General features: G+C 37.9%; 1 protein-coding gene across 1 annotated transcript; it reads right to left on the bottom strand.

Moving 5' to 3' along the window:
* Positions 1–949: 949 nt before the first annotated feature.
* On the bottom strand, positions 950–23,397 carry ZC3H15 (zinc finger CCCH-type containing 15). Its single transcript, XM_023622165.2, has 10 exons — positions 22,841–23,397; positions 14,235–14,336; positions 9,528–9,639; positions 8,720–8,872; positions 8,198–8,289; positions 6,632–6,814; positions 4,655–4,801; positions 4,388–4,489; positions 3,509–3,632; positions 950–1,771 (listed from the first exon to the last, which is right to left on the bottom strand). The coding sequence occupies exons 1-10, from the start codon at positions 22,913–22,915 to the stop codon at positions 1,581–1,583; spliced, it is 1,281 nt and encodes a 426-aa protein (XP_023477933.1). The 5' UTR covers positions 22,916–23,397; the 3' UTR covers positions 950–1,580.
* Between the last annotated feature and the right edge of the window lie 301 nt (positions 23,398–23,698).

The raw sequence follows: 23,698 nt of genomic DNA, 5'->3' as shown, positions 1-23,698 counted from the left end.
GCAGCAAGTATAACATTTTAAAACGTTTTTATGAAAATAATAGAACAAACCTTTCAGATATCAACTTTAAACCTCAAGCAGTCTTTTTTATATACAAAGTATTTAAGTACACTTTCATTGTAGATGGAAATAAACTTGGCTCATGATATTCTACATTTGAAAAATGTCAATTATAGTACTAATACTGAATAGCTAGGCAGTCAATTTCTTTATCAATATTGATGTTACCATTTGACATGATTTACAATCATTTTTTCTTAAGTTTTACAATTCAGAAGTTTAACTTCTATACGCAGATAAAGAAACTAAGATCCAGAGATGTGAAAATCATGCAACTTATCTAAGGCAGAAACAAGATTAGGGTCCAGGTCACCTGACATTTTAGTGCTATTAGGTTAGTTGCCTTAAAATCCATTTACATGTGCAAATAACAAAAGCAGCACTGCATTACTATTAGAAACTATATTTACATAAAAATGATAATAAAGTATGACTAGTACTAAGCATGTCATTAGCAAATTACGTCCATTTTAAAAGTATCACCCTAATTTTTCAGGGGATCTCAACGTCAAAGGCAGATTTGTTTACACTCTTTCAAACAGAGTAATCAAAGGTTAGTATGTACTATCATCATGGATCTCCACAACAATGCTTAAGTAGTGTTTGGTTCAACTGTAGTTGATATTCAATGAGGCTGATGATGTATCAGTCCATGAATTACCCTTTCATATAACATCACCTGTAGTCTCTTTTCAAGATAAGTGTTAGTGAACTCACAGTAGTACTGTCAGTAGTCTACACAGTTCTGTAATCACTATTAAGAGAACCCTTTAAATGTTTGTGCCTTCTGTGATTGTTAACTAACCATAAGAGATATTAAGTTAAAATCCTCAAGCTAGAAATACTAAGAAAACTTTCATAGAAAAACTTAAAAAAAAAAGGCCCATTATTTGGATTTTAATGTATGATGGTCTTTATTTACAACTTTATTGGCAAAAAAGAGGAAAAAGTTTAAAACAGTTTAACACAGGGCATTGCAGCTGATCCTGTCAGATTAAAGAAGTTTCATTTTATATGTCCATCTAATTGTCCAAAGGTAAACAATACTGAATCTGCATATGTAGTTTCCTTTATGAAGTACAGTGCTCATATTTTAGGCAGTCTTTTAAACATATGAATACAAAGGAAATGAAACCACTCATTAAAAACTGTGTTAAATGAAGGGTATTTTAAACTTAAATTTATGTTGTCCTTGTAATAACACATGCCCAATGAAAATCAAAAGCTGGAAAAGCAGTTACACTTCCTACTTGAGTGGACAGTTACAACAATCAATCATTTTCTGCAATGACCATTATATTTTCAATTTATCATGAACTACTCTGAACTTACTATGAGATGTAGCCAAAGTCAGAAGACAAGACGTAGGGAGAATATTCCTTTTTTGGAGGAAGAGTAAGCCCTCCAGAATCAGCATGGGAAATAAACATCTTGCTGAAGAATTCTAGGTGGAAAAATATTAATGTAGTCAATTTCAACTCATGCTGAGCCGGCTTAATTTTTTCCTTGACTGTGTGGTGTCATTCTTCTAAATCAAGTGTGTTTAATTCTTCTTCTAGTTCATCCAAATCTTCCCCGGTAAAAAGATTTTCATCAACAGGAACAGCATCGATGACTCCATTTTCCTGTCCCTCCCCTTCAATGTCCTCTTCCAAATCACTTCTTTCACCATTTTCAGCCCTACCTCCGGAAGCTTCACTTAATTTGTTTTCTAAAAACAAAAATTGAAATCAATAAGGCCTAGAAACAGAAAACACTATTACATTAGCAACTGACAGTCACAGACTGATACTACACTTCCTCTTTTCCTTTTTCCATGAAAACCTTCCCTAAGATTACTCCAACAAGGACTGATCTTTCTTTTTCTGAGCTTATGTGTACCAATTATATATACCTAGTATAAAGTATGTCTTTTACTGTAGACATCTGACTGCTTAATGGTTCACACATTTGAGGGCAAGATTTATCTTATATAACTTTGTGTTCCCTACATGATCTAGCAATTAGGTTTTTAAAAAGTCAACTTCCACATAATATTTTGTCTGAATAAACGGTTATAGAATTTAAAAATGTTTATGATATAAGCAGCTACTTAGCTTTTAGTTTTGCAAATAGTAGTTAAGTCACATAGTTGTAATGCTGTAAATGAGTGTCAATCCAGAAACATTTCATCTTGTCATCAAGTTGTGAAAAAAGAACCTAGGGCTATGCAGCTCCTTTTCCTTACAGGCTATAAACTATTGAGAACAAAATGCTGCTTTTTCTTGTTCAGTGACACCAATATTTACACAAAGACAATTTTTAATAGCCTAATTTAGATTTTTGCTATTTCAAACATCTCTGATGACAGTCTTGGAGATTATAACCTCTAAGTACTTGAAATGGTGCCTACTCTCACCAAAGCCTGACTTCTAAAAGGAGCAAATGAGTCTGCAGATTGGAACTAAGATAAAATCTGACAGCATTTTCAGATCTCAGGAGGGCAGTCAAGCTTTTCAAGTTATACTTGTACTCCTTTATTGTAAAAATAAGGTTTAGCTTTTTCTCGCTCAACTTTTGCCTTGATTTCTACCTTTTTCTCTCATAGCAACCATGCCAAACTTTTACTTCTCTCTTCAAACTCCTTACTCAAGGTACAATTAGATATAACTATAATTTTCACCCTTAACGGAACTCATTATTTATACTTTCAGATCTTGCTTCTATAACCAATACCCTTTCATCTTCAATTTTCCCTCCTCTCCCAGATCCTTTTACTAGGGCCTACAGATATATCTAGATTTCCCATATCCTAAAAAGCCCTTCCCATGACCCTGTCTCCCCTCAAAGTTCTTAAGAATGAGTGGTCTGTACTGATTTTTGTCTTCATTCTTTGTATTACTGCAGTCCTAATGAAAACTGGCACCCTATTCCTACAACTCTTTTCCTAACTGCAACTAAGAATTATTTCCAATTCTTAGCCTACTTGATTTTTTGGAAACTCTTCTTAATTTTTCTCTGTCCGTCTTAGTGTCTTTCCCAAGCTTTTCCTCTTTTGACTACTCTAAAACACTGATGTTTTGCAGCGTGTTCTAGAATGTTCACATCCTATGTATTCTGACTAGGTGAGTTCATTCCCTCTCAGCTACCAGTGCAGATGACTTTCAAACCTTTCCCTCCTGCGAATGTCCACAAAGTATCCTAGACAATGCCACTTTTGATAACCAAAATATCTCTAAGTCATGAGGTCTCGAATTGAACTCATTAGCTACATTTCTAAACTCATTTTCGTCCCCTTTTAGTTTCAGTTAATGACTTCAGTATCCACCCAGCCACTCATTTCTACAGCCAAACCACACATTTATGTTACCAGTCTGGTACACGCAGGCATCTACGTTTGCCAAGCCTGGTCTAACCCCTTTGCACAGATTCCTAGTTCTTAGAATTACACAAAAGTTAGCATACTTACCATCCTTTTCTGAAGTATATGTGCTGAATCTTTCAAGACTGGCTACAGTAATACCTGTCTCATCTACATCTCTTGGGATGTACAGGCTTAAATCTATGTCATTTACGCTCACTGAATCATCAACCTTTAAAAATATATAGAAAAGAAAGTTGTTACTAATAAAAAGTTTTCATAAATTACTTGCCTTTTACCTGCGACATTTATTTTAATGAAACAAATTATTAATGCCAAGTGAAAACAAACAATTGACTACTGCCAAAATTCACTTTTTCTAAACTTCTTGAAAAAAGAATAGCAATGGCATATTTGAAGTTTCTTCCTCTGACATCACATTTTTACACGAGTATGATATTCTTATATTTCAACTCAAGTAAGTCAAAGTTTTATAACCATACAAAAAATGAACAGTTAGCCATCTGCTATTACTAAGTTTGCCTCCAACCAATTGACGCTGCTATTGTCTCCTGCTCCCTACTCTGTACTATTTAGAGTCTCTGTCCTATGTGTTTTTTTAGTATAAAATATTAAACAAAAATCTTTTTTCTTTCAGAGGGAGAATAAAACACATACTTTTTATAGCTAACATATATAAGCACTTAACTATATACCAGGCACTGTCCCAATTTCTATAAAGACCTATAAGTAAATATAAATTATTACCTAATTTAATTCTCCCAAGTACCCTGTGATGCGGGGCTCATCATTATGTGGGTATTACAGATGAGGGTGGAGGCCTAGAGTGTAGGGAATTTCCCGGGTTAGAGTCAGGATTTGAATGGGGCCCCAGAGTTGGTACTCTCAACCATGCCGCTCTATTGCCACACTCTATTGTTTCTCTCCAGCAACATGAGGAGACAAGGTGCCAAAACTCTCTCTTACCTCATCACCACCTGTTCCCTGTGTGTAACGGGTGTCATCTGCTTCCTCATCATCATCATTAACGAGTTCAGGACGAAATTCAAACACCTCACGACCACTGATCTATTCAGATACACAAACATATAAACTCAGGACAAAATTCCAACATTTCTTGGTCACTGATTTTAGACATACACCTATTAAATAAGGATAAACTCTTGCACGACACAGAAATTATAAAATGAGAGAAAGCATAAAGGAATCTATTTGGGTGATTTTGGGACATACCACTAATGCTTTCCCTGCTTTGAAGTCAGCTTTCCTTCTTTCCATATCTTGCTCAAGTTTATCAATCTTTTCTTGTCTTTTCCTTTTCTTCCATGCAAGAAAAGATTCTAGAGTGATTTTGGTAACATTTGGACCTAGGGCAGAACGCTGCAAAGATAAAAGAGTTAAGTTTTCCCCTTAAAGTCACCTATAATAGCATTTAACAGTTTTCTCTAAATGCAATTAAGTCTTTGCCTATGACTGTTATAAAGACATTAAGGTTAGAATAAACTGATTTATTTATTTTGTGAGGAAGATTGTCTCTGAGCTAATATCTGTGCCAATCTTCCTCTATTTTATGTGGGATGCCACCACAGCATCGCTTGATGAGCTGTGCTAGGTCCTCGCCAGGGATCCGAACCTGCAAACCCTGGGCCACTGAAGCAGAGCACACAAACTTAACCACTATGCCACCAGGCCGGCCCCAAACTTATTTATTTTTATTTTACATGGCAATGAGCAAAATGAGTGTCCAGAGATAGAAACACTATAAAACATATTATTTGAAGCTACATTTCTTTTCAAAACTGAAAGTGAGTAAAACTTGTCATGAGAAATTGTTTTAACATAATTGCTGAAAACAGTAAATATGAAAAGCACCAGGATGATATCCAAGTTTCATCTGTGTTCCTCAGGAGATGAGCAAAAAACTAAGCAAAAAAACACTACTTGCTTCTCAGGGCCAATAATCAAGTAATAAACATACAGAAAAATACTATTTAGTGAACATCTGCCAGGTATTCTGTGTTAAATGCTTTATACACATATGCTAACACATCGCTCTCCACAAATAAGCAAATAGATGGTGATGGAAAATTTACCAAAGGTTAACAGCTAATATGTGTGCGAATCAGGATACAAATAATCCCAAATACACCTGATTCCAAAGCCTACATTTTCTTTTATAGTATATTGCCTCCTGTCTGAGACACCAAACCATGTCCATTTAAGAACAAATGTATATAACCCCAACATGAGACATTTATACATTTAGATTATCCAAGTCAAGGAAAAATGCATACAGTTTCAAATACACAATCCTAAATCTAGTATTTCCAATAATCTCAACATTTTTATGTCACTCCCAAGCGCTACATCTGCCAACTCATAGATTAAAACTCTTGTGCTGAGCCAGCAATGAGTAGCTGAAGATTCTCTTCAAGAGTCATTCCCCTCTATCGGCAGATTGAGTATTTTGAGTCCACAGGTGATACTAAAACATACAACTGAAAAACTGTAGTTGTTGGAGTTGTCTCCTTCCATACATGTTAATGATTAGTAAAATGGTGAAAAAATAAGACATCAGGGAAAACATCTAAAACTTCAAGTTCAGTCAGTCTGAATAGTGATTAAGCATTTTAATGAAGTGATATACTACTGTATCAATCTTATGAAAACAATTTATTTAATAAGCCAGAGGCTAGTACCTAAAAATTGTTTCATAATTCTAAAATTAATGTCAGGATTGGCTAATAATTATGGTTAGGGTTACACTTTAGATATACAAGAATAATTAAAGAGTAGAGTAAGGCAACTTTGGGAAATGGTCATTTTTTTCCCCTTTTATAACATGTTATTGCCCCCAAGTGGTAAATACTAGAATTTCACAATAAATACTGCTTTAGTTTTTTTATTAAAAAAAATTTTTTTTACAGATTGGCACCTGACCTAACAACTGTTGCCAATCTTCTTTTTTTGTTCTGCTTTTTCTCCCCCAATCTCCCCAGTACATAGTTGTATATTTTAGTCGTGGGTCCTTCTAGCTGTGGCATGTGGGTCCTGCCTCAGCATGGGCTGATGAGCGGTGCTATGTCTCCACCCAGGATTCAAACTGGCGCAATCCTGGGCTGCCGAAGCGGAGCACAGGAACTTAACCACTTGGCCATGGGGCCGGCCTCTGCTTTAGTTTTTTTACAGTAAGAAAAAGACACTAGTTACCTCTCTTTCAATTAGATCTTCTAATGAAATCTCATCTTCTTTCTCTTCTTTCTTTTTATCTTTTTTCAATACAAATCCAGGAGGAAGTGCATGACGATACATGCAAATATCACCTCCTCCAGGGCATACCCAGAACCAGCCATATTTGTTGTTTTCAATAGCTTCAAGGAAATGCTTGCACACCTACAGAGACAATAATACTATTACAAGTACTGGCTCAGTGTACTTCATTTCCAAGGTAAATTCATAAGCATGTGAACAAGTTACATTCTTATGCACATCCTAGGCAAACCACTTATGTACAGAGCATCCTTTGTGCAGAAACGCACACATAAATTAATCTTAAAATACTTAATACAATGGTAAATTCCCTTTAGAAAGGATCTATATAAAATTTCTAGTTTCAACAATGTTCCAAATTTAAAATTATACAAAAAGGACTTGCCTCAGTTTAACCTTTGTAAATGTAACCTGAAAGTCTGATTTTTAAATGAGAAAATATATAAATGGTTATAAATAAAACCAATGATTTTGTTTTGATCTTTCATAAAAACTAATCACATGCAGTAATAATAATAAACACTATTTGAATTACCTGAAATTATAAACTTTTTTTTTTTTTTTTGGTGCTGAGGAAGATTCGCCCTGAACTAACACCTGTGCCAAGTGCCAACCTTCCTCTATTTTGTATGTGGGTCACCGGCATAGCATGTCTGCTGACAAGTGGTATACGCCTGAGAACCAAACCTGGGCTGCCAAAGTGGAGCATACCAAGGCACAGGGGCTGGCCCCTGTAGACAATTTCTTACATCTAAGAAGGAAGCAAGGTACAAAAGGAAAACAAAGGATAGTGACCCTTCAAAACATGAATGTGTGCAAGATGCAATTGTATTGAAGCCTCAGGGAATAAACTCTGCAAATAAGAAGGAAAAATTAACTAATAAACAACATTCCTTTCCTGAAAAAAATAGAACAGATCTAAGTAAAACTAGTATTTAGAATTATTTTAGCAAGCAAGGTTTTTCATTGTACCTGCACTACAGATAAATATGTGGACATGAATGCAGGGTCTGAGAAATAAGGCACCAAGTTTTAAAAGTACATTTCCTGCAATATAGGGGCCATTACCTACCAAAAACTCATTTTGCAATTCATATGTAACAATATTTTCACCTTTGTGATTTTAAGTCTCCCCACCATTAAAATAGAACAAGTTATCAATTAAGTGGGTTAGTTTAACAGTTCTCCCTCTATTCATTTTGCACAAAAAATAAGGAAAGAATTCCTAGATCTGAGTATGTGACTGGCTACTATTTGAGAAAGTAAGGTCACTTCAGAAAATGGCATCTAAAGGACTTTAGTCACATGATTTTCAGACTACTTCTGAACAAGAATCTAATTTTGTATAACCTACATGCATAAGAACAAAGCTCGATGCTCCCTATCTTTATAAAAAGATCCAATAACTTAAAGAATAATCCAGTAGAAAACAGCAGCAAATACCTTGCCACATAATTCTCCCTAATGATAAATACCACAGCAACTCAATTCAAGAAAAGGACATACTATTTGAGTTTTTGGTTTTTTCTTTTCCGCCTCACCGTGCTTCTTGTTCACTACTTCTTCCAGTTTTTTCTCATCCCAATTATCCATAGTATCTAAATAAAAGGAGATATGAAGACTAAATATTGTAATTTTACTGTTCCCAAACCACATCGCATATCTCCTTAGACAAGAAAGCTGTATTCCAAGACTTATGACCTAACACATTTTCTTTAATACACCAAAGGTAGGCATAAACACTGTTGTAAGATTATTCACCAAAATCTTAAGTAGTTTAGGCAAATGAGAAGGTAATACTAGAAGAAAGGGTGAGAAACAAATCCAAATAAATCACTGACTTTAAAACATCTTCATTTACTTAACTAAAGGGCATAATGTGGTAAGTTCAGATTTACTGGAAAATAATAATCATTCTTTACAAACCTACTGAGGTTTGTCCTACTAAGACCAAAATATTCTTCAAGGTACTAAATATCTTTGTAACAACAAACCAAAACTAATAGCTATTTATTTAAAAAAAAATACCTTTTTCAAGTTCTTCATCTCTTGCATCAATGTAAACGCTTCGCTTTTCACACTTTCTCTCCAGAGTCAAGTCATGAGAGAATTTACACTTATCTCCTTTAGTACACTGTCCTTGCTTGAAGAACGCACATACCACAGATTTGGGATCTGCACCTATGTTAAAGGGCATTTAGTATTTGCGTTACAATCAGACAGATCATAAAGTATAGCTTCCACCTGAGATACAATTACTTTTGGTTAACTTGCTATTTTCCATTCACTAATCTGAAAGGAAAATACTACGTATAGGTGATTAGTAAGACATTTAAGTTCTTTCTATAGTATTTTATATCCATTCTGTTTCTTTTATTCTTACCAAACAAGGGGGCACGGGGTGGTAAATCAAACACATAGGTTACTGCACAGTTACTTGTCTAGTTGGAATCAATGAGGCAGGAGGCAAAAGAGAAACATAAACAGAGGCATACAGCCAAGAGTTTGAGACTGACTTCATACAACCATAGGTCTGCCTTGGCTACTACCAAAGACTGGATATTATAAATCAACTAGTAGGCTGCCTGAATTCTTAATTTTGACATAAATCAGGGGCTAATGGCTGGAGTTATAATTGTACAATGACATAGCTGTGGACATATATAAAGGAACCATTAAGAAAGTAATTAATATAGGTAATTCTGACAAAGGGAGTATCATTTTCACAGTAGACACAATTGGTTTATATGCTGAAGAAAACACACTGAAACAAATTAAGAGTTTTTAAACATAAATTACATTTGATAAAACAACATTTCTGAAATTTAAAGTTTACCTTTACTTATTTTTTGAGCAGCAACTACAGGTTTGAACAGCTCATTTAGCTCTTGCAATTCTTTCTTCTTATCATCTTTCTTCAATTTCTTTTCAGCTTCACTTTGTGCTACCTATAATATTCCCAGGTATAATATGTAAATTTGATTTCATATAATAGTTTTAACTATATAGTAATGTATATAATACCACTAACATAAAGACATTTTTATATTTACATGTATATAGTCCTTACCTTTTAATATCAGTGTTACAAGGGCCTTTCAGTATCTATTAAATGGTGTGGTTAAGCTATTAAATGAAACTGCTAAATCTTGTAGCAGCTGACTTTAAAAAAAATCTATGAATGGTACCATGCTAAGTTAAAAGCATATTCAAAAACTTACAGTGATAAGCATTTATTAAGCATTTGCTACATGCCCAGCATTTTTAGCAAATGGTTCTCACCTGAGATTTTCTTCTTGTGACAACAACCTACTCCCCAGAAACATGTGGGTGTGTTTAGAAGACGAGAGATGCAAACATCCTGAAATGTGCGGTCCCACATAATAAAGAACTGAACCACCCAAAATACTTTTCCTTGTGGAAAAATGGTGGGTAAGGTCAATGTGGGAGATTAATCAACACAACAAAACAAAACAAACATGACATATGATATAGTTCCAAGCATATGATTTACATACCTAATATGATTAGAGGATTCATCCAAACATTTATATGTCAGGTCCTATGTTAGATGACAGGGAATACAAAGATGAAAAGACAAAGATGCTTATTTAAAGAAGCTCAGAATCTAGTGGGAAGACAGACATGTCAACAACCATAATATAATACATGGTGCTCTGGGAACAAGGAATGCCTATATGCCTAAGAAAATTAGACCGAGCTAATATCTTATGGACAGTTCTTCCGATGGGCAAGAACAGGAATGCAGAAACAGCCAGCCACTGCAAAGATACAGGGACCAGAAGGAACAAGGTATGAGAAACACCAATGAGAAGTTTGGTCTGTATCAGTAGGTGACAGGATAAGACAAGGGTTTAAAATAAGGCAGTGACACAATCAGATTGTATTTTATCAAGATCACGATGGCAACTTTGTGAAGGATGGACTAGAAGCAGCCCAAGAATGAAGGCGAGGAAAAGTAGGAGGCTGATGCAATTGCTGCAGGCAAGAAAACATAAGAGCTTCAAAGAGGCATTAGTCGAGAGGAGGGAGAAAAGGGGCGAGACAGAGTTCTTAAGGAGACAGAACTGATAGAACTAAGTGACTGAGTGGACATGAAGTATAAGAGAGAGGGAATAGTCTAGGATTATCACATGTATGGTTAGTGCTGTTAAACAAGACAGGGAATACAGGAGGAACAGGTTTCAGGGTAGGAGGAAGAGACGAGCTCAGTTTTAGATATAAAGTCACTCGTCACTTAGTGATGGGGATATGTTCTGAGACGTGCTGTTAGAAGATTTCATTGTTGTGCAAGCATCATAGAATGTACTCACACAAACCTAGATGGTACAGACTAGTACACACCTGGGCTATATGGCACTAATCTTATGGGACCATGTCGTACGTGAGATCTGTCATTGACTGAAACAACATTACATGGTGCGTGACTGTACTGAATATGAGATGCTTACAGAGCATCTAGGTGGAGCTTTTTAGAAGGCAGCTGGACATGAATCTTGATTTCTGGAGAGAGGGTCTATTTCAAGAGAAAGATTTTAGAAATAGCAGCTTACATATAACAATTAAAACTTTGGGTGTGTATGTGACCACTCAAGGACAGCAAATAAAGTGACAAAAAAGTTCACAGTTCTCTGAAGAATACCAATATTAAATGAGCCAATAGAATCTATAAAAAGCCCACTGAAAAGACCAAGAAACATCAAACAAATAGGCAGAAATCTAGGATAAAAAAGTATTCAAGGAAGAGGCAATTTCAGGAAGGGAGTGGCCAAATGCTATGATAAGGTTAAAGTCATTCCAAATCCTGACTCTGACTATGTGGTGGGTATGCTTAAATAGAAAAATGGGAAATAATTTTTAAAAAGAAGAAATTTAAGTCACTATTTTTAATAAAAGTATACTTTGCACATCAGGCCCACTCATACGTTTCTGGGGCTCAGAGGAAGAATACAATGGAGGCCTGCAAACTATTTTTGTAGATGTTTATAAGCTAGAAATCAAACTAAAGTTAAATAAAATAATGGTTTGTATCCCTACTTGACAAATATACCTGATGATCTGGAAAGACACGTTCAAATTTAAAACACTCAGGTTCCACGGAGTTCCACTCTGAAGCAAGGCAGTAAAGCAAGAGTCAACTCCCAGCTCCTCCTCTTCCCACCATGGGTTTCATCCCACCATGTGTGTGCAAGGAGGTGGAAGGTGATGAGGTGGACACAGTAGGGATCTGGGCCCTGTCCACGCTCCAGGCACATACCCTCCCTTCGACTACTTCAGGCATACTGGCAGCACAGGATACCCTAAGATGGATATGGGCAAACGTGACTTTCGCAGGCCCTAAGCTGTGGAGGGGGGCTAGTACACACTCTGGGTGGGCATGTCCCCTTGGCCTCACTAACTCCTTGCCTATGGGGAGAGCTATGTTTGAAGAAGACACAGAGCAGGGTCGTCCTCGACAGCACAAGGCCTAGGGTGGGGCTCCTCTTGCCCAGCTCTAACAGCAGGACTGCCGCTCCTTTCCAACATTAAATATGGTGGTTAGGCACCTCATGTTTGCAGATAAAAGCCCAGGTACCCAAGAAATGATCAAAAATATAATACTGAATGTACTATCAAACCTAACTATGACCACAAATCTTATGGCTTTCTCAAGTCTATGAAATCTGAAATTACCAGTCAATATACTTCCCACAAGAAGAAAAAGTAGAGGGAGAAGGCAGAGGATTGAAAAGGAGATAAGGGAAGAACGTGAATTCTTCTTACACATCTGTATTACACCAGAAGATAGACATTATCTTCCCATTTAATCACCATAGGGAACTTACAAGGGTTAACTGTCCTTCCACTATACAGATAAAGACCAGCGTCGCTAAATAATTTAAGATCACATAACAAATAAGATGGGAGACTCATACCCAAGGTGATCTGACTCTGAGCCCTGAGCATACATTTTTACTAAACCAGGCTACTAAGTTAGCAGCGTGGAAGATGAATAGTTTTTGGCTCTGGAATCAAGCTGTGTGTATGAGAAAGGAAAGTGTTAGAAGTACCAATTTGTAGACAGCACGAGTGAGAGAAATTTGTTTCAGACAGGGGTTAACCATCTCATGAGTATATAATATTTCTGATAATTTCAGATGGAAAATAAAAAACAGTTTCCAAAAGTTAAGGAAAAGGAGATAGGATGATGAAAAAAGTACTTTCTAAAATAAAGATCCATGTCTATAAAATCTTAAACTCAAGAAAGTGGAAGATCTATAGAACATGAAGAAAATGGGGTTAATTTTTTTGAATGAATTGCCAAATGGATAAAATAATTTCAAAATTCATATGGAAGAATAAATGCCTAAGAACGGCCAGAAAAATAGCAAAAGAGTAACACCTGGGGGAAAAGACATGCCTTAGTAGCTAATAGAACATGTTACTAGGCCATTATAATCAAAATCAATGTGATACTGTCTAGGGACAGACAATAAATAGAACAGAAAAGAGAATCCAGAAATAGATCTTAACGTATTTGAGACTTTAACATATGTCAATAGTGGTATTTCAATTCAGTAGGATAAAATGATGCTGGTATAAGTGGTTATTCATTTGCAAGAAAATAAACTTAGTGACATACAAAATAAATTTATATGACAAATTACAGACTGAAAGTGAAATGATTAGGGAAAAAAAATCTAGGAAAAACACACACAATCTAGAGGCAGGGGAGACCTCTTAACCACCTGAAAGGAAAACTAGACATATCTGACAATACAAAAACTAAACATTGTTGTACAACAAAATATAACAGAAACATCACAAACTATCCGTAAATGCAGACAAAAGGTGTCTTCCATAAGTTGACAAGAAAAGACAAATAACCAAAAACGCAAAGGATTTGAATAGGCAAGTCAGAGAAATACAAACCCAAACAGCCAACAAGCATATGAAAAGATACTCAAAGTCACTAGTAGTGAGGGAAACAAAGTAAAAATGAGGTATTACTTTATACTTACCAGATTTAAAAACATTAAAAAGAACTTTAGTACCTATAACTCACCCACTGCAAATGAAAATGTAAAGTATTACAATCTCCAGGGAAAGTGATGAGGCAAACTTAATTTATTAAGATTAGAGATCCATTTCCCTTAATTTGCAAAAGTGTCACCAAGATAATTCATGCCACAGAAATAAAAGCATAAACACATGTAAGAACATATGTACAAGGACATTTCTTGTAGAAATGTTCTCAGTGTCAGAAAGCTGGAAATAAAGTAATCACTCGCAAATACTGAAATGGAGGTATATAGTACATTGACATTGTAGGATGGCATGCAGCCATTAGAATAAATTAGAGCTATATAAAATGGCTTGGAGGAATACCTAAGAGGAACCGCTGAGCAACAATGGCAAGATGCAGAAAAGTTTACAGAGTAGGATTCCATTTTGAAATACAATTAGAATATCAAATATTTTATCTGTAACAGATGCTGCAGCACATCCATATGAAGAAAATGCAGAAATTTAAGTTATTTACCTGACGTGGATTTTGTTGACCAAATTTAACTTGATGAGTGACAGCCTTGATAAACTTCTGTTGCTTTGCTCCTTTCTTATTCTTTAGACCAAAAGTTTTGTCCTAAATGAGAAAGAGTATAGAAATACATTACCAATTTAATTTCTTACCTATTTTTTCAGTCATATCTAAAAATCATTCTTTCATTTACTTATTGATAAGAAAATTATTCTTTCTATTCATGCAAAGTACTAAAACATCAAGTCAAGGCAGCAAATGACCTCAAAACATCACCCAGGATTCTTTACAATTCAATACATACTTACAACTATCATTAAACCTGTTACTCTATGCTGCTTTTTCCCCCAAAGTGTGTTTGAAAACATCAGTTCTACAGGATGTGCAGAGTTGTTATATCAGAATAAGAAGTCCTACAGTCAAATAAGTTTAGGACAATGCTTGGTTAACAGGGCTTTTTGTTCTTAAGCACCAGATATCCTGGAGCCTTGAGCAGACAACAATTCCAAATCTTATTTTCCCTCAGAATGCATTTTCCTCAGAGTATTCTGACGGATTATGTACTACTGAACACATTTTGGGGAATACTGCATACGAAGATACATTAAGTTCTAGACTAGCTTTTGCACAAGTGTGTGTGTGGGGGGGGAGGAGGTGCTGTATCGGGTTGAATAACATTCCCCTAAAATTCATGTCTACCTGGAAACTCAGAATGTGACTTTATTTGGAAATAGATCTTTGCAGATGTAATGATTAAGATGAGGTCACACTGGAATAGGGTGGGCCCTTAATCCAATGACAGGTATTTTTATAAGAAGAGAGGAAAGGACACACAGACACAGAGAAGGCAATGTGAAGAAAGAGGCAGAGAGTGGAGTGAGGCAGCCACAAACCAAGGACTGCCAAAAGCCACCAGAAACCAGGAAGAGGCATGGAAGGATTCTTCCCTAGAGCCTTCAGAGGGAGCATGGCCCTACGAGACCTTGATTTCAGACTTCTAGCCTCCACATCTGTGAGAGAATAAATGTCTGTTGTTTTAAGTCACCTCGTTTGTGGCAATTTCTTATGGTAGCCCTAGGAAACTAATACAGGAGGCTTGACTAGTGGGCTCCCCGCTAAGGTGAATGGGTGGTAAGGCTGTCAGGAAACCACCAAACACCGGCATGTGAAGTCTTTTTCTCTGTCTTTTCTGTTTCTCTGGAGAAGGATCCTCTAGCTGGGAGAGCAATAAGCTTGGCTAAAGGACTGGAGAGGAAAGCAGTTGAAAGAAGGTCCCTCTTCATTTACCGCACAGACTCCTTAGTGGCCATTTTCAGGCTCACATTTTAAGCACCCTCCCTCCTCCTCTGTGCCTAGAGTTTCAGAAGCAGAGAGGCCTCGTGACTTATTTTTCTCCCCTCCTGTTTCTTGCAGGGGTAATCATGTGGCTGAGTGGTAGCAGACAGGAACTATCGGCTATTTTCACACTTTTAGGGCCCTAGTTTTCAGCCTCTCTCCTTCTGCATTACCTAGTGCCTCCCACAGCTGGACTTCCCTGGAATTCTGCAGAGCAAATCCACTTGCTTCTCAATAGCACACTCCTAGGTGGGCAACTCAGGCCTGACTGTTTTGCTCTACTAGGCCAGACACCAACTCATCTATCCACTATCAATCTTCATTTGTTGAAGTTCAAAATTATAGATGTCTCCTAATTTCACAGAACTTTTGAAAGTAACCTGAGATCCTCTGAGAGGCATTCAGTCTGAAATAAATTAAGTGGCCATTTTAAAGTCTTTATTTTGGTTATTTCTAAGGGAAGGGACGTGGTAATGGGGAGAATATCATAAGTACAGAATACTTGCATACCTACGTGGACAAGTTGGAAATGGAAAACAGTATTGATAGGATAAGTATTTGAAAACATCCCACACAACATAATTTTATAGCATCTCAAACCAATAAAATAGACCTTTCTGCATTCTTTTATTTTTTTATTTACCATTCTACATTCTTAAGAAGGTTTTAGTTCTACGTTCTTAAGAGGGTTTTAGTTCTAAAAGCTTATTTCTCATTGGGAAATATCTCTTTATGCATTGCATCCATATCCATCCATATACCAAAACTTCACTTTCCCCTACTTAAATGCCTATCTCATGTTTGTGAGTGTGTGTGAGGAAGACTGGCCCTGAGCTAAAATCTGTGCCAATCTTCCTTTATTTGTTTTATGTGGGATGCTGCCACAGTGTGGCTTGACGAGTGGTACTAGGTCTACACCCAGGATCCGAACCCACAAACCCTGGGCCACCAAAGCAGAGCATGTGAACTTAACTACTACACCACTGGGCTGGCCCCATCTATCTCATGTTTTAATATCCCATATTAAAAAGTTCTACATGAATTTTCTATAGGTTATACATATAAAAAAAGGTAGTCAGAGGCACATACAAGTTGAAATTCTCTGCAGTGAGATTTTTATGGCTGGCTTCCCTTGTTTTTAAACATAAGAGTTTAACACAATCCAATTAGAAGAAAAGATGGTCAAGGATAATGTGGCATATGGACAGAAATGATCATATGCAGCTACCAGGTGTGAAATGCTATACAATCCTCCCTTGGTATCCTCAGGGGATTGGTTCCAGGACCCCTGCAGATACCAAAATCCACGAACGCTCAAGTCCCTTATATAAAATAGCACAGTATTTGCATTTAATCTATGGACATCCTCCTGTATACTTTAAATCATCTTTAGATTACTTATAATACCTAATACAATGTAAATACTACGTAAATAGTTGTTATACTGTATTGTTTAGGGAATAATGAGAAAGAAAAAAATGTCTGTATAGATTCAGTGCAGACGCAACTATCACAGGCCTTTGTAGGCTTTTCTATCTGTGGATATGGAGGGCCGACTGTACTTTCCTTCTACAAAACATGAGCTTTCATGGGAGGGATGGAAAACTCTAGATAAAAATATTATTAGGAGCAAAGTGCAACAGCATTTACAAATGCCCCACTAAAGAAGAGCATAAATGGGGTTCAATCTATGTCCCTATGTAACCATAGAGAATAAGCAAACATCCATAAACAAGGCCAAATAATAAGATAGATACTGATACATGAAGACTCAGGAAAGAAAAAAGTACTTTAAGAGAACCTGGCCAACTAGAAGAGAAAGTATTCATGAAAACAGCTTCTGATAGAGGTGTGTGTATAATCTCCAGATCCCAGAAGAAAAACAGTTTTTCAGGTTTAATTACACTCCTTTAGCACATAATTAACCAGTCTTAAGAGATAATGAATGAGCTATGCTTTGAAAGTCTCTAAGGTTAGAGCTCTGAAATTTTTTCCACAGAGATAGGGGATACATATTTATCTAGCATTCACTAAACATAAACTTCTGAATATATACTTTATTAAATCCTCTTAACAGTTCTATGAAGTACTATCATCTCACTCTGTAAATGTGGATACTGAAGTCCAGAAACTTCCAACAATCCTTTTGAAGTAATACTGCTAATAACGGGCAGGCTCTATAGTGTAAAAATTTAAGAATATAAGCTCTGGAGTCAGACTGCCCAAATTCTAACCCTAAACAGAACCAGGTAAATTACCTTCTTTGCCAGTTCTCTTATTTGTAAACTGGGACTCACTCTAACCTCTTAGGATTGTTGTGAAAGTTAAAAGATTTACTATGAAGAGACAGTATAACACAGCGGTTAACAGCAAGGACTTTGGAGCCAGACTTCCTGGGTTTGAATTCTGGCTCTGCCACTTGCCAGTTCAGTAATCTTGGGCAAATTATTTAACCTCTGTGCCTCTTTCCTCAATTGTAAAAAGGGTACTACTACTTATCTCCCTGGGAGAATGAAAGGAGCTGGGTAAATTTATCACTTGTAGATGGCTTTTTTCTCGTCTCTCCTTTCCCCAAACACTGAGACCTGTCTTTGGCCCAGTAAGCGTTAACTATTAAGTGACACAGATGATATTTGAACCAAGGTGTACTGGACTCCAAGCAAAGTCTTTAGTCTTTCTACCATGAAAAACTACTTACCAGAGAAACCTAGTCTGGTTATTGGGCCAGTTGGTACACAAAAAGCTTTCTGAATACCACAGTGTAGATCTGGGACACCAACAGTGCCTCTTGAAAATAGGATGGTTTGCAAATTTGGGTACTTCAAAAAGGGTTTTCTTCCTTTTTCTGGACCTTAGGACAGACCCATACCTAAAAACTAACCTAGATTTGGTGATGGGAGGATATGACGTGGGAAGACTGAAGGTTACAATCGATTCCAAATCACGGTTAAAATAAAATGAGGGAAACAGCGATTTTAGCTGGATCAACAAAGTTAGGTTATAAGGAAGGAACTCTGTGTATTTCAGACTTGGGAAACTGAATATAAAGGAGTTTAGAAAGCAGGTAGTAACTCTAAGAAAAGGATGGCTCCCTGAGGCTCCAGGAGCCGGAACAGCCAGTGAATTCCAGACTTCACTTAAAACTGACCCTTTCTCCCCCTCCCACCCTTAAGTAAACCTGCTTCTTTTACAGGCCTGCCTCCACTCCTTAAATAAGATGTTTGAAAAAAGGAAGGGGATGGGAGGACAGGTCAATAATGAATAGTGCTCCAAGATAACAGGGGTCTACCTTTCAGGACACTAGGGTACACAGAGGCTGGCACTGTTTTACCTCATTACTCTTCCCTCACATGCACTGTCTAATGTATTTCTGTTATCCATCCATGCACTGGATATTCTGCAGCTGGTTAATGAAGCTTCAAGGAATCAACAGTTGACCATGGTTGAAATTTTTCATTGGCAATCAATCATTTCTCTGGCTTCATCCTTTACACACCTGGATCCCGTCTCTATCGGTCTCTATTACTACTTCCTTGCTGCTACAAGTCCTTAGCAGGACATCCTTTATTTGCTTGCCCTAAACCCAAAGATTATTTCTTCCTTTTCATAATCAAACCTTCTACTTTTCAAAGCTGACTTCAATTTATTAAATTTTAGCTATATGAAAGAAAATAGTATATGCCATTTGGGGCAGCTGTGTCTAACAGAATTATAACCATTTTTGACAGACTCACCTTAGAAAGAAAATACTTACTAATGCAAATGAATTCATGAAATTTTGGGGACTCCCAAGAGGGAAAGAAAAAAATGCAGGGAATGTAAGGAAATTATTTCAAGTGACAGAAAGTAAGCACTGCATAGACAATGCAGTTTAGTCAGATTATTATTACCCTTAGCCAGTTCTTACAATATTAATAACGACAGCTACCATTTACTGAATATCTACCATATGTCAAGTGTTTTACCTGTCATCTCATTTAACCTACAGCTCTGTAACAGAGGAAGTAGCTCCATTTTGCTGATAAGAAACTGTGGTTCAGGTAGGTCACTGTAACTTGCCTAAAACTACAGTTTGAAATTTTAATTTGAAATACCGACTCAAAGCCAGGTCTATCTGACCCCAAAGCTGGTGCTTCTTTCATTAAATTATGCTGTCTCTCATGCCTCTTTTTATTTCCTTTCCTTAGAGTTCTCAAAAGCTATATGCTGCTGTTGTTTTTCTATAGTAAGCGCCCATGGTGGTGGGAGTGGGAGCAAGAGAAGTACTGAAGAGGGGACAGGTAGGCAGGGCAACCACCTATTCTAAATCTATCCAAAAGTGCTGCTTAAACACATATGTTCCACTAACTATCAATTTTTGACCAACTTAGAATTGCAGGTCATATTTCTACAAAACCTCACCAAATTAACCAGACTCTGAAATAAATACTAGTCTTTACATGTCAAAACAGATTATAAAGAAATATTTTTCGACAAAAATTATGATAGTCATAGAGATCAATAACCAGTATGAACCATGTTTCAATTATGTTCATTATAAGTTTGTCATTGGGGCTGGCCCGGTGGCACAGCGGTTAAGTTCACACATTACACTTCGGTGGTCCAGGGTTCGCCGGTTTGGATCCTGGGTGCAGACATGGAATTGCTTGTAAAGCCATGCTGTGCTAGGCATCCCACATATAAAGTAAAGGAAGATGGGCAGGGATGTTAGCTCAGGGCCAGTCTTCCTCAGCAAAAAGAGGATTGGCAGCAGCTGTTAGCTCAGGGCTAATCCTCCTCCACACAAAAAAGTTTGTCATAAAAATACATTTAACTTTGCCTTTCAAGTGCTTTGGTAATAACCCTTTCTAGTAACTGGAATTGTACAAATTTATACAAAAATTGATATAAGTCCTGTTCTGTATCAAACGCAACTCAGAAGCCTGCTATACCTCTCCTTAACTCCTTGCAATAACCATTGAGACATGCTATAGCTTCAGGGAAGTTAAAAAAAAGTCACCTATAGTACTGAATAATGTGGAATATACTGTTTCCTAACGAGGCTGGATAATAGAATATTCTCTATAAATCTAGTTTTACAACAAACGATGTAACAACACTACAATTCACAATATTTTTATAGCTCTCCAGTGGTACCAGGTATCTATGCACTACACTTGAGTCTGCAAAACCTCACCACCATTTAAAAAAAAAAAGCAATCATATAAGTTAAATGTAGGGGGAAAAACCCCAGGCTTAATTTCACCACTCTGTTAGGATATTTTCTGTTGAGTTAAAAAATGTAGCTGTCTTATTTTGCACTTTTCTTTGGCAAATTCTTCACTAAAGAAACTAAAGTTGCTTTCTCTTTACCTTAAAAATAACCTTGTTAGAAGATGAATGGAGCCATATACCTATCATTTTTAATTGATGGGATACTATTAAATTACTTTCATGCATAATTCCCTAAAACTAAAATAACCAGTTCTACCAATTAAAAATAAAACAATTGCATATAGTTAAAGCTCAATAATACATAAAGTGTACTGTAAACTGTCACGTAACATTTCATTTCACACCTATATGGGAGTCTTACTTTGCATGACGGTCTACCATGTTAATTCAACCTCACTAAAGGAAACTGACAAGTAAAATATCATCCCTAAAAATGCCCTTGGTTTACACTGCACTGAAGCCATCAGATGACCATCCCGAGATCTACCAAAGTGCCAGGAGTATAGATTGTTCAAAAAGGTGATAGCAGACACAGGTGTGAAGATGACAATCATTCTGTTTTTAAATTGCTAGCTATGCTACTTCACGACAGTTCTAACTAGTACCAACTGGCATAAAAATACAGCTTCAGAGTTGGAACTTGGCCAAGGCTACTAGAATTCTTTGTATGTTGGTTAAGTCAAATCAGCAACTTAACAAATTATGTGAAAATCGGGGGTCAGCCCCAGAAGCCTAGTGGTAAAGTTTGGCGTGCTCAGCTTAGGAGGCCCAAGTTCGATTCCCAGGAGCAGACCTAGACCACTCTGTTAGGGGCTATGCTGTGCTGGTGGCCCACATACTAAAAAACAGAGGAAGAATGACACAGATGTTAGCTCAGGGTGAATCTTCCTCAACAAAACTTTATGTGAAAATCGACAAAGACAAGATCTGATTAGCTTTACACAATGAAGCCCTGAGGGCTTTCACTGTTATTTTTCAAGGCTATAAATACCAAATATTAAAAACAATCATTTGTAAATAAACATCTCATTTCAAAACACCCAAGATGCATATGGGTCGCATTCTAATAACAAGTAACTATTCCACAAAAGACTTTCTATTATTCAGATGTACCTCATGCAGGAAAACGGTCATGGCTTTTTCCAATTACATCCAGAGCACATGAGGAACTATTTATCAGAAGGGTTAATAGCAAAAATCGAGGGAAGAAATATATGCTTGGGAGCTATATGATACATTTATGTAATCTCAAATATGGATCATTCTCTTTCAGAAACTGATACAGTCGTTAGAAGACAAACAAAACATTTAAGAACGTCAATAGCATTTCTCAGCCATTAGAGGCTACACGTTAAAGCACTAAACGTACACATATGTATAATCATACAGACAAACACGTACATAAATTCCGATAGGGCACTTAACATACGTAGCGGCACTGAAACCTAATCCCTTTTAGAGCGTTATTAATTCTGAATATATGTATCAAGTGCTATGTACAAGACGGTGGGCTGCGACCTGAATGAAACCCCCACTCCTTATGGAACTTGAAACAGTTTTAAAGATGGATCGAAAAAGCCACGAAGCACCAATATGTTGGCTTGAAAGAAGTAACTACTGCTCCTAGGTGATGGGTTAAAAAAGAAAAAAAAAAAGGACACAAAGGCTCGTCATAAATCGGCCTTCCACAGAGAGTCTGGCCTGAGCCCGTGCAGCGTTTTTTTTTAAAACACAAGCCTAGAAACGTCTTCAATTTTGAGGACTAGCGAAGGACAAAACCCTGTGGCGGGCATCGGGGGGATGGTGGCGCACCAGGGTCGGGAAGGCGGGCGTGTGGGCGGAGAGGCAAAGGCTGGGCGCGGGGGCGCCAGCAGCGTCACTGAGGCGATGAGAGGCAGCGAGCGTCATCAGGGGACGGGAGAAGGGGCAGTGGGTCACCCAGAGCCACAGGGAGGGACACGTGGCCCCGGAAGACGCGAGCAGGAACCGGGCAGCGCGGAACCGGGAGGCTGCTTCCCTGAGGGCTCGCGGCGTGAGTGGGGGAGGGGGTGGGTACTCACTTCGATAATCTTCTCTTTCTTTTTCTGCTCCGCCTTTTTGCTGCCCCCGGCCTGAGCCTGTTTCTTGGGGGGCATTGCGGAGACAGGTGGCACCTGCCAGACTTAAGCGCAGCTGGACACCCTCAGGGGACCCGGCCCTGCGGCAACAGGAGGAGGAAGACGCGGGCGGCCGTCGCCCTGCACCGCACGGAAAGCTAGTCGCTCACTCGCCGCCGAAACGCGGCCTTTGCGACAGGTCGATGCCGCTGAGCATTGTGGGTAGCGAGGAGAGGGGGCCCGGAAGCAGAGCTGCGCGTGCGCTTTTGCCGCTGCCGGCCCGGAGGGGGCAGGGACGGAACGTGGGAAAATGACCGTGCGTCACACGTGATGTAGTTCACCTGGTTTCCAGGTTGTGGCAGGCATGAGGGCGAATCCCGGCAAGCGGGTTGGAACCCACTGCACTTGTGTCTTTCCTACGCGTTCCCTTTCGCCGAGTATGGGTGACTCTTTTTGTCCATCTTCGCCTCGAGTGAAGGTTTGTCCTGCTGGTCCTGCCTGTACCACCCCCATCCTGAGTGACCACTGAGAAGCCGCAGCCACTCAAGGCTGCTTGGTGGGCGGGCCCAGTTCCCTCCTCTTGTCTTGGTAGGGCAGGGTTGGCCGGCTGGTGAGTGCTGTGTGCTTTAGGTTTCTGCGAAGGTTTGTCAAGAAAGGAAAAAAATTTCTTTCATTTGAAGAGCGCCAGGGATGGCGGCCCAGAGAAGACACTTGAATTCTGACCTACTATATTTATCAAGTTATTTTCAGATTTTAGGAAAGTGCCTAGATGATTCCTAAAAACTCTTTTGCAATGTGAAATTAACCAAACCTAGTTTGAGA

Source organism: Equus caballus, chromosome 18, assembly GCF_041296265.1.
Source record: "Equus caballus isolate H_3958 breed thoroughbred chromosome 18, TB-T2T, whole genome shotgun sequence".
Taxonomy (NCBI): domain Eukaryota; kingdom Metazoa; phylum Chordata; class Mammalia; order Perissodactyla; family Equidae; genus Equus; species Equus caballus.
The sequence above is the reverse complement of the archived record's forward strand: the minus strand, read 5'-3'. Positions and strand labels throughout refer to the sequence as shown.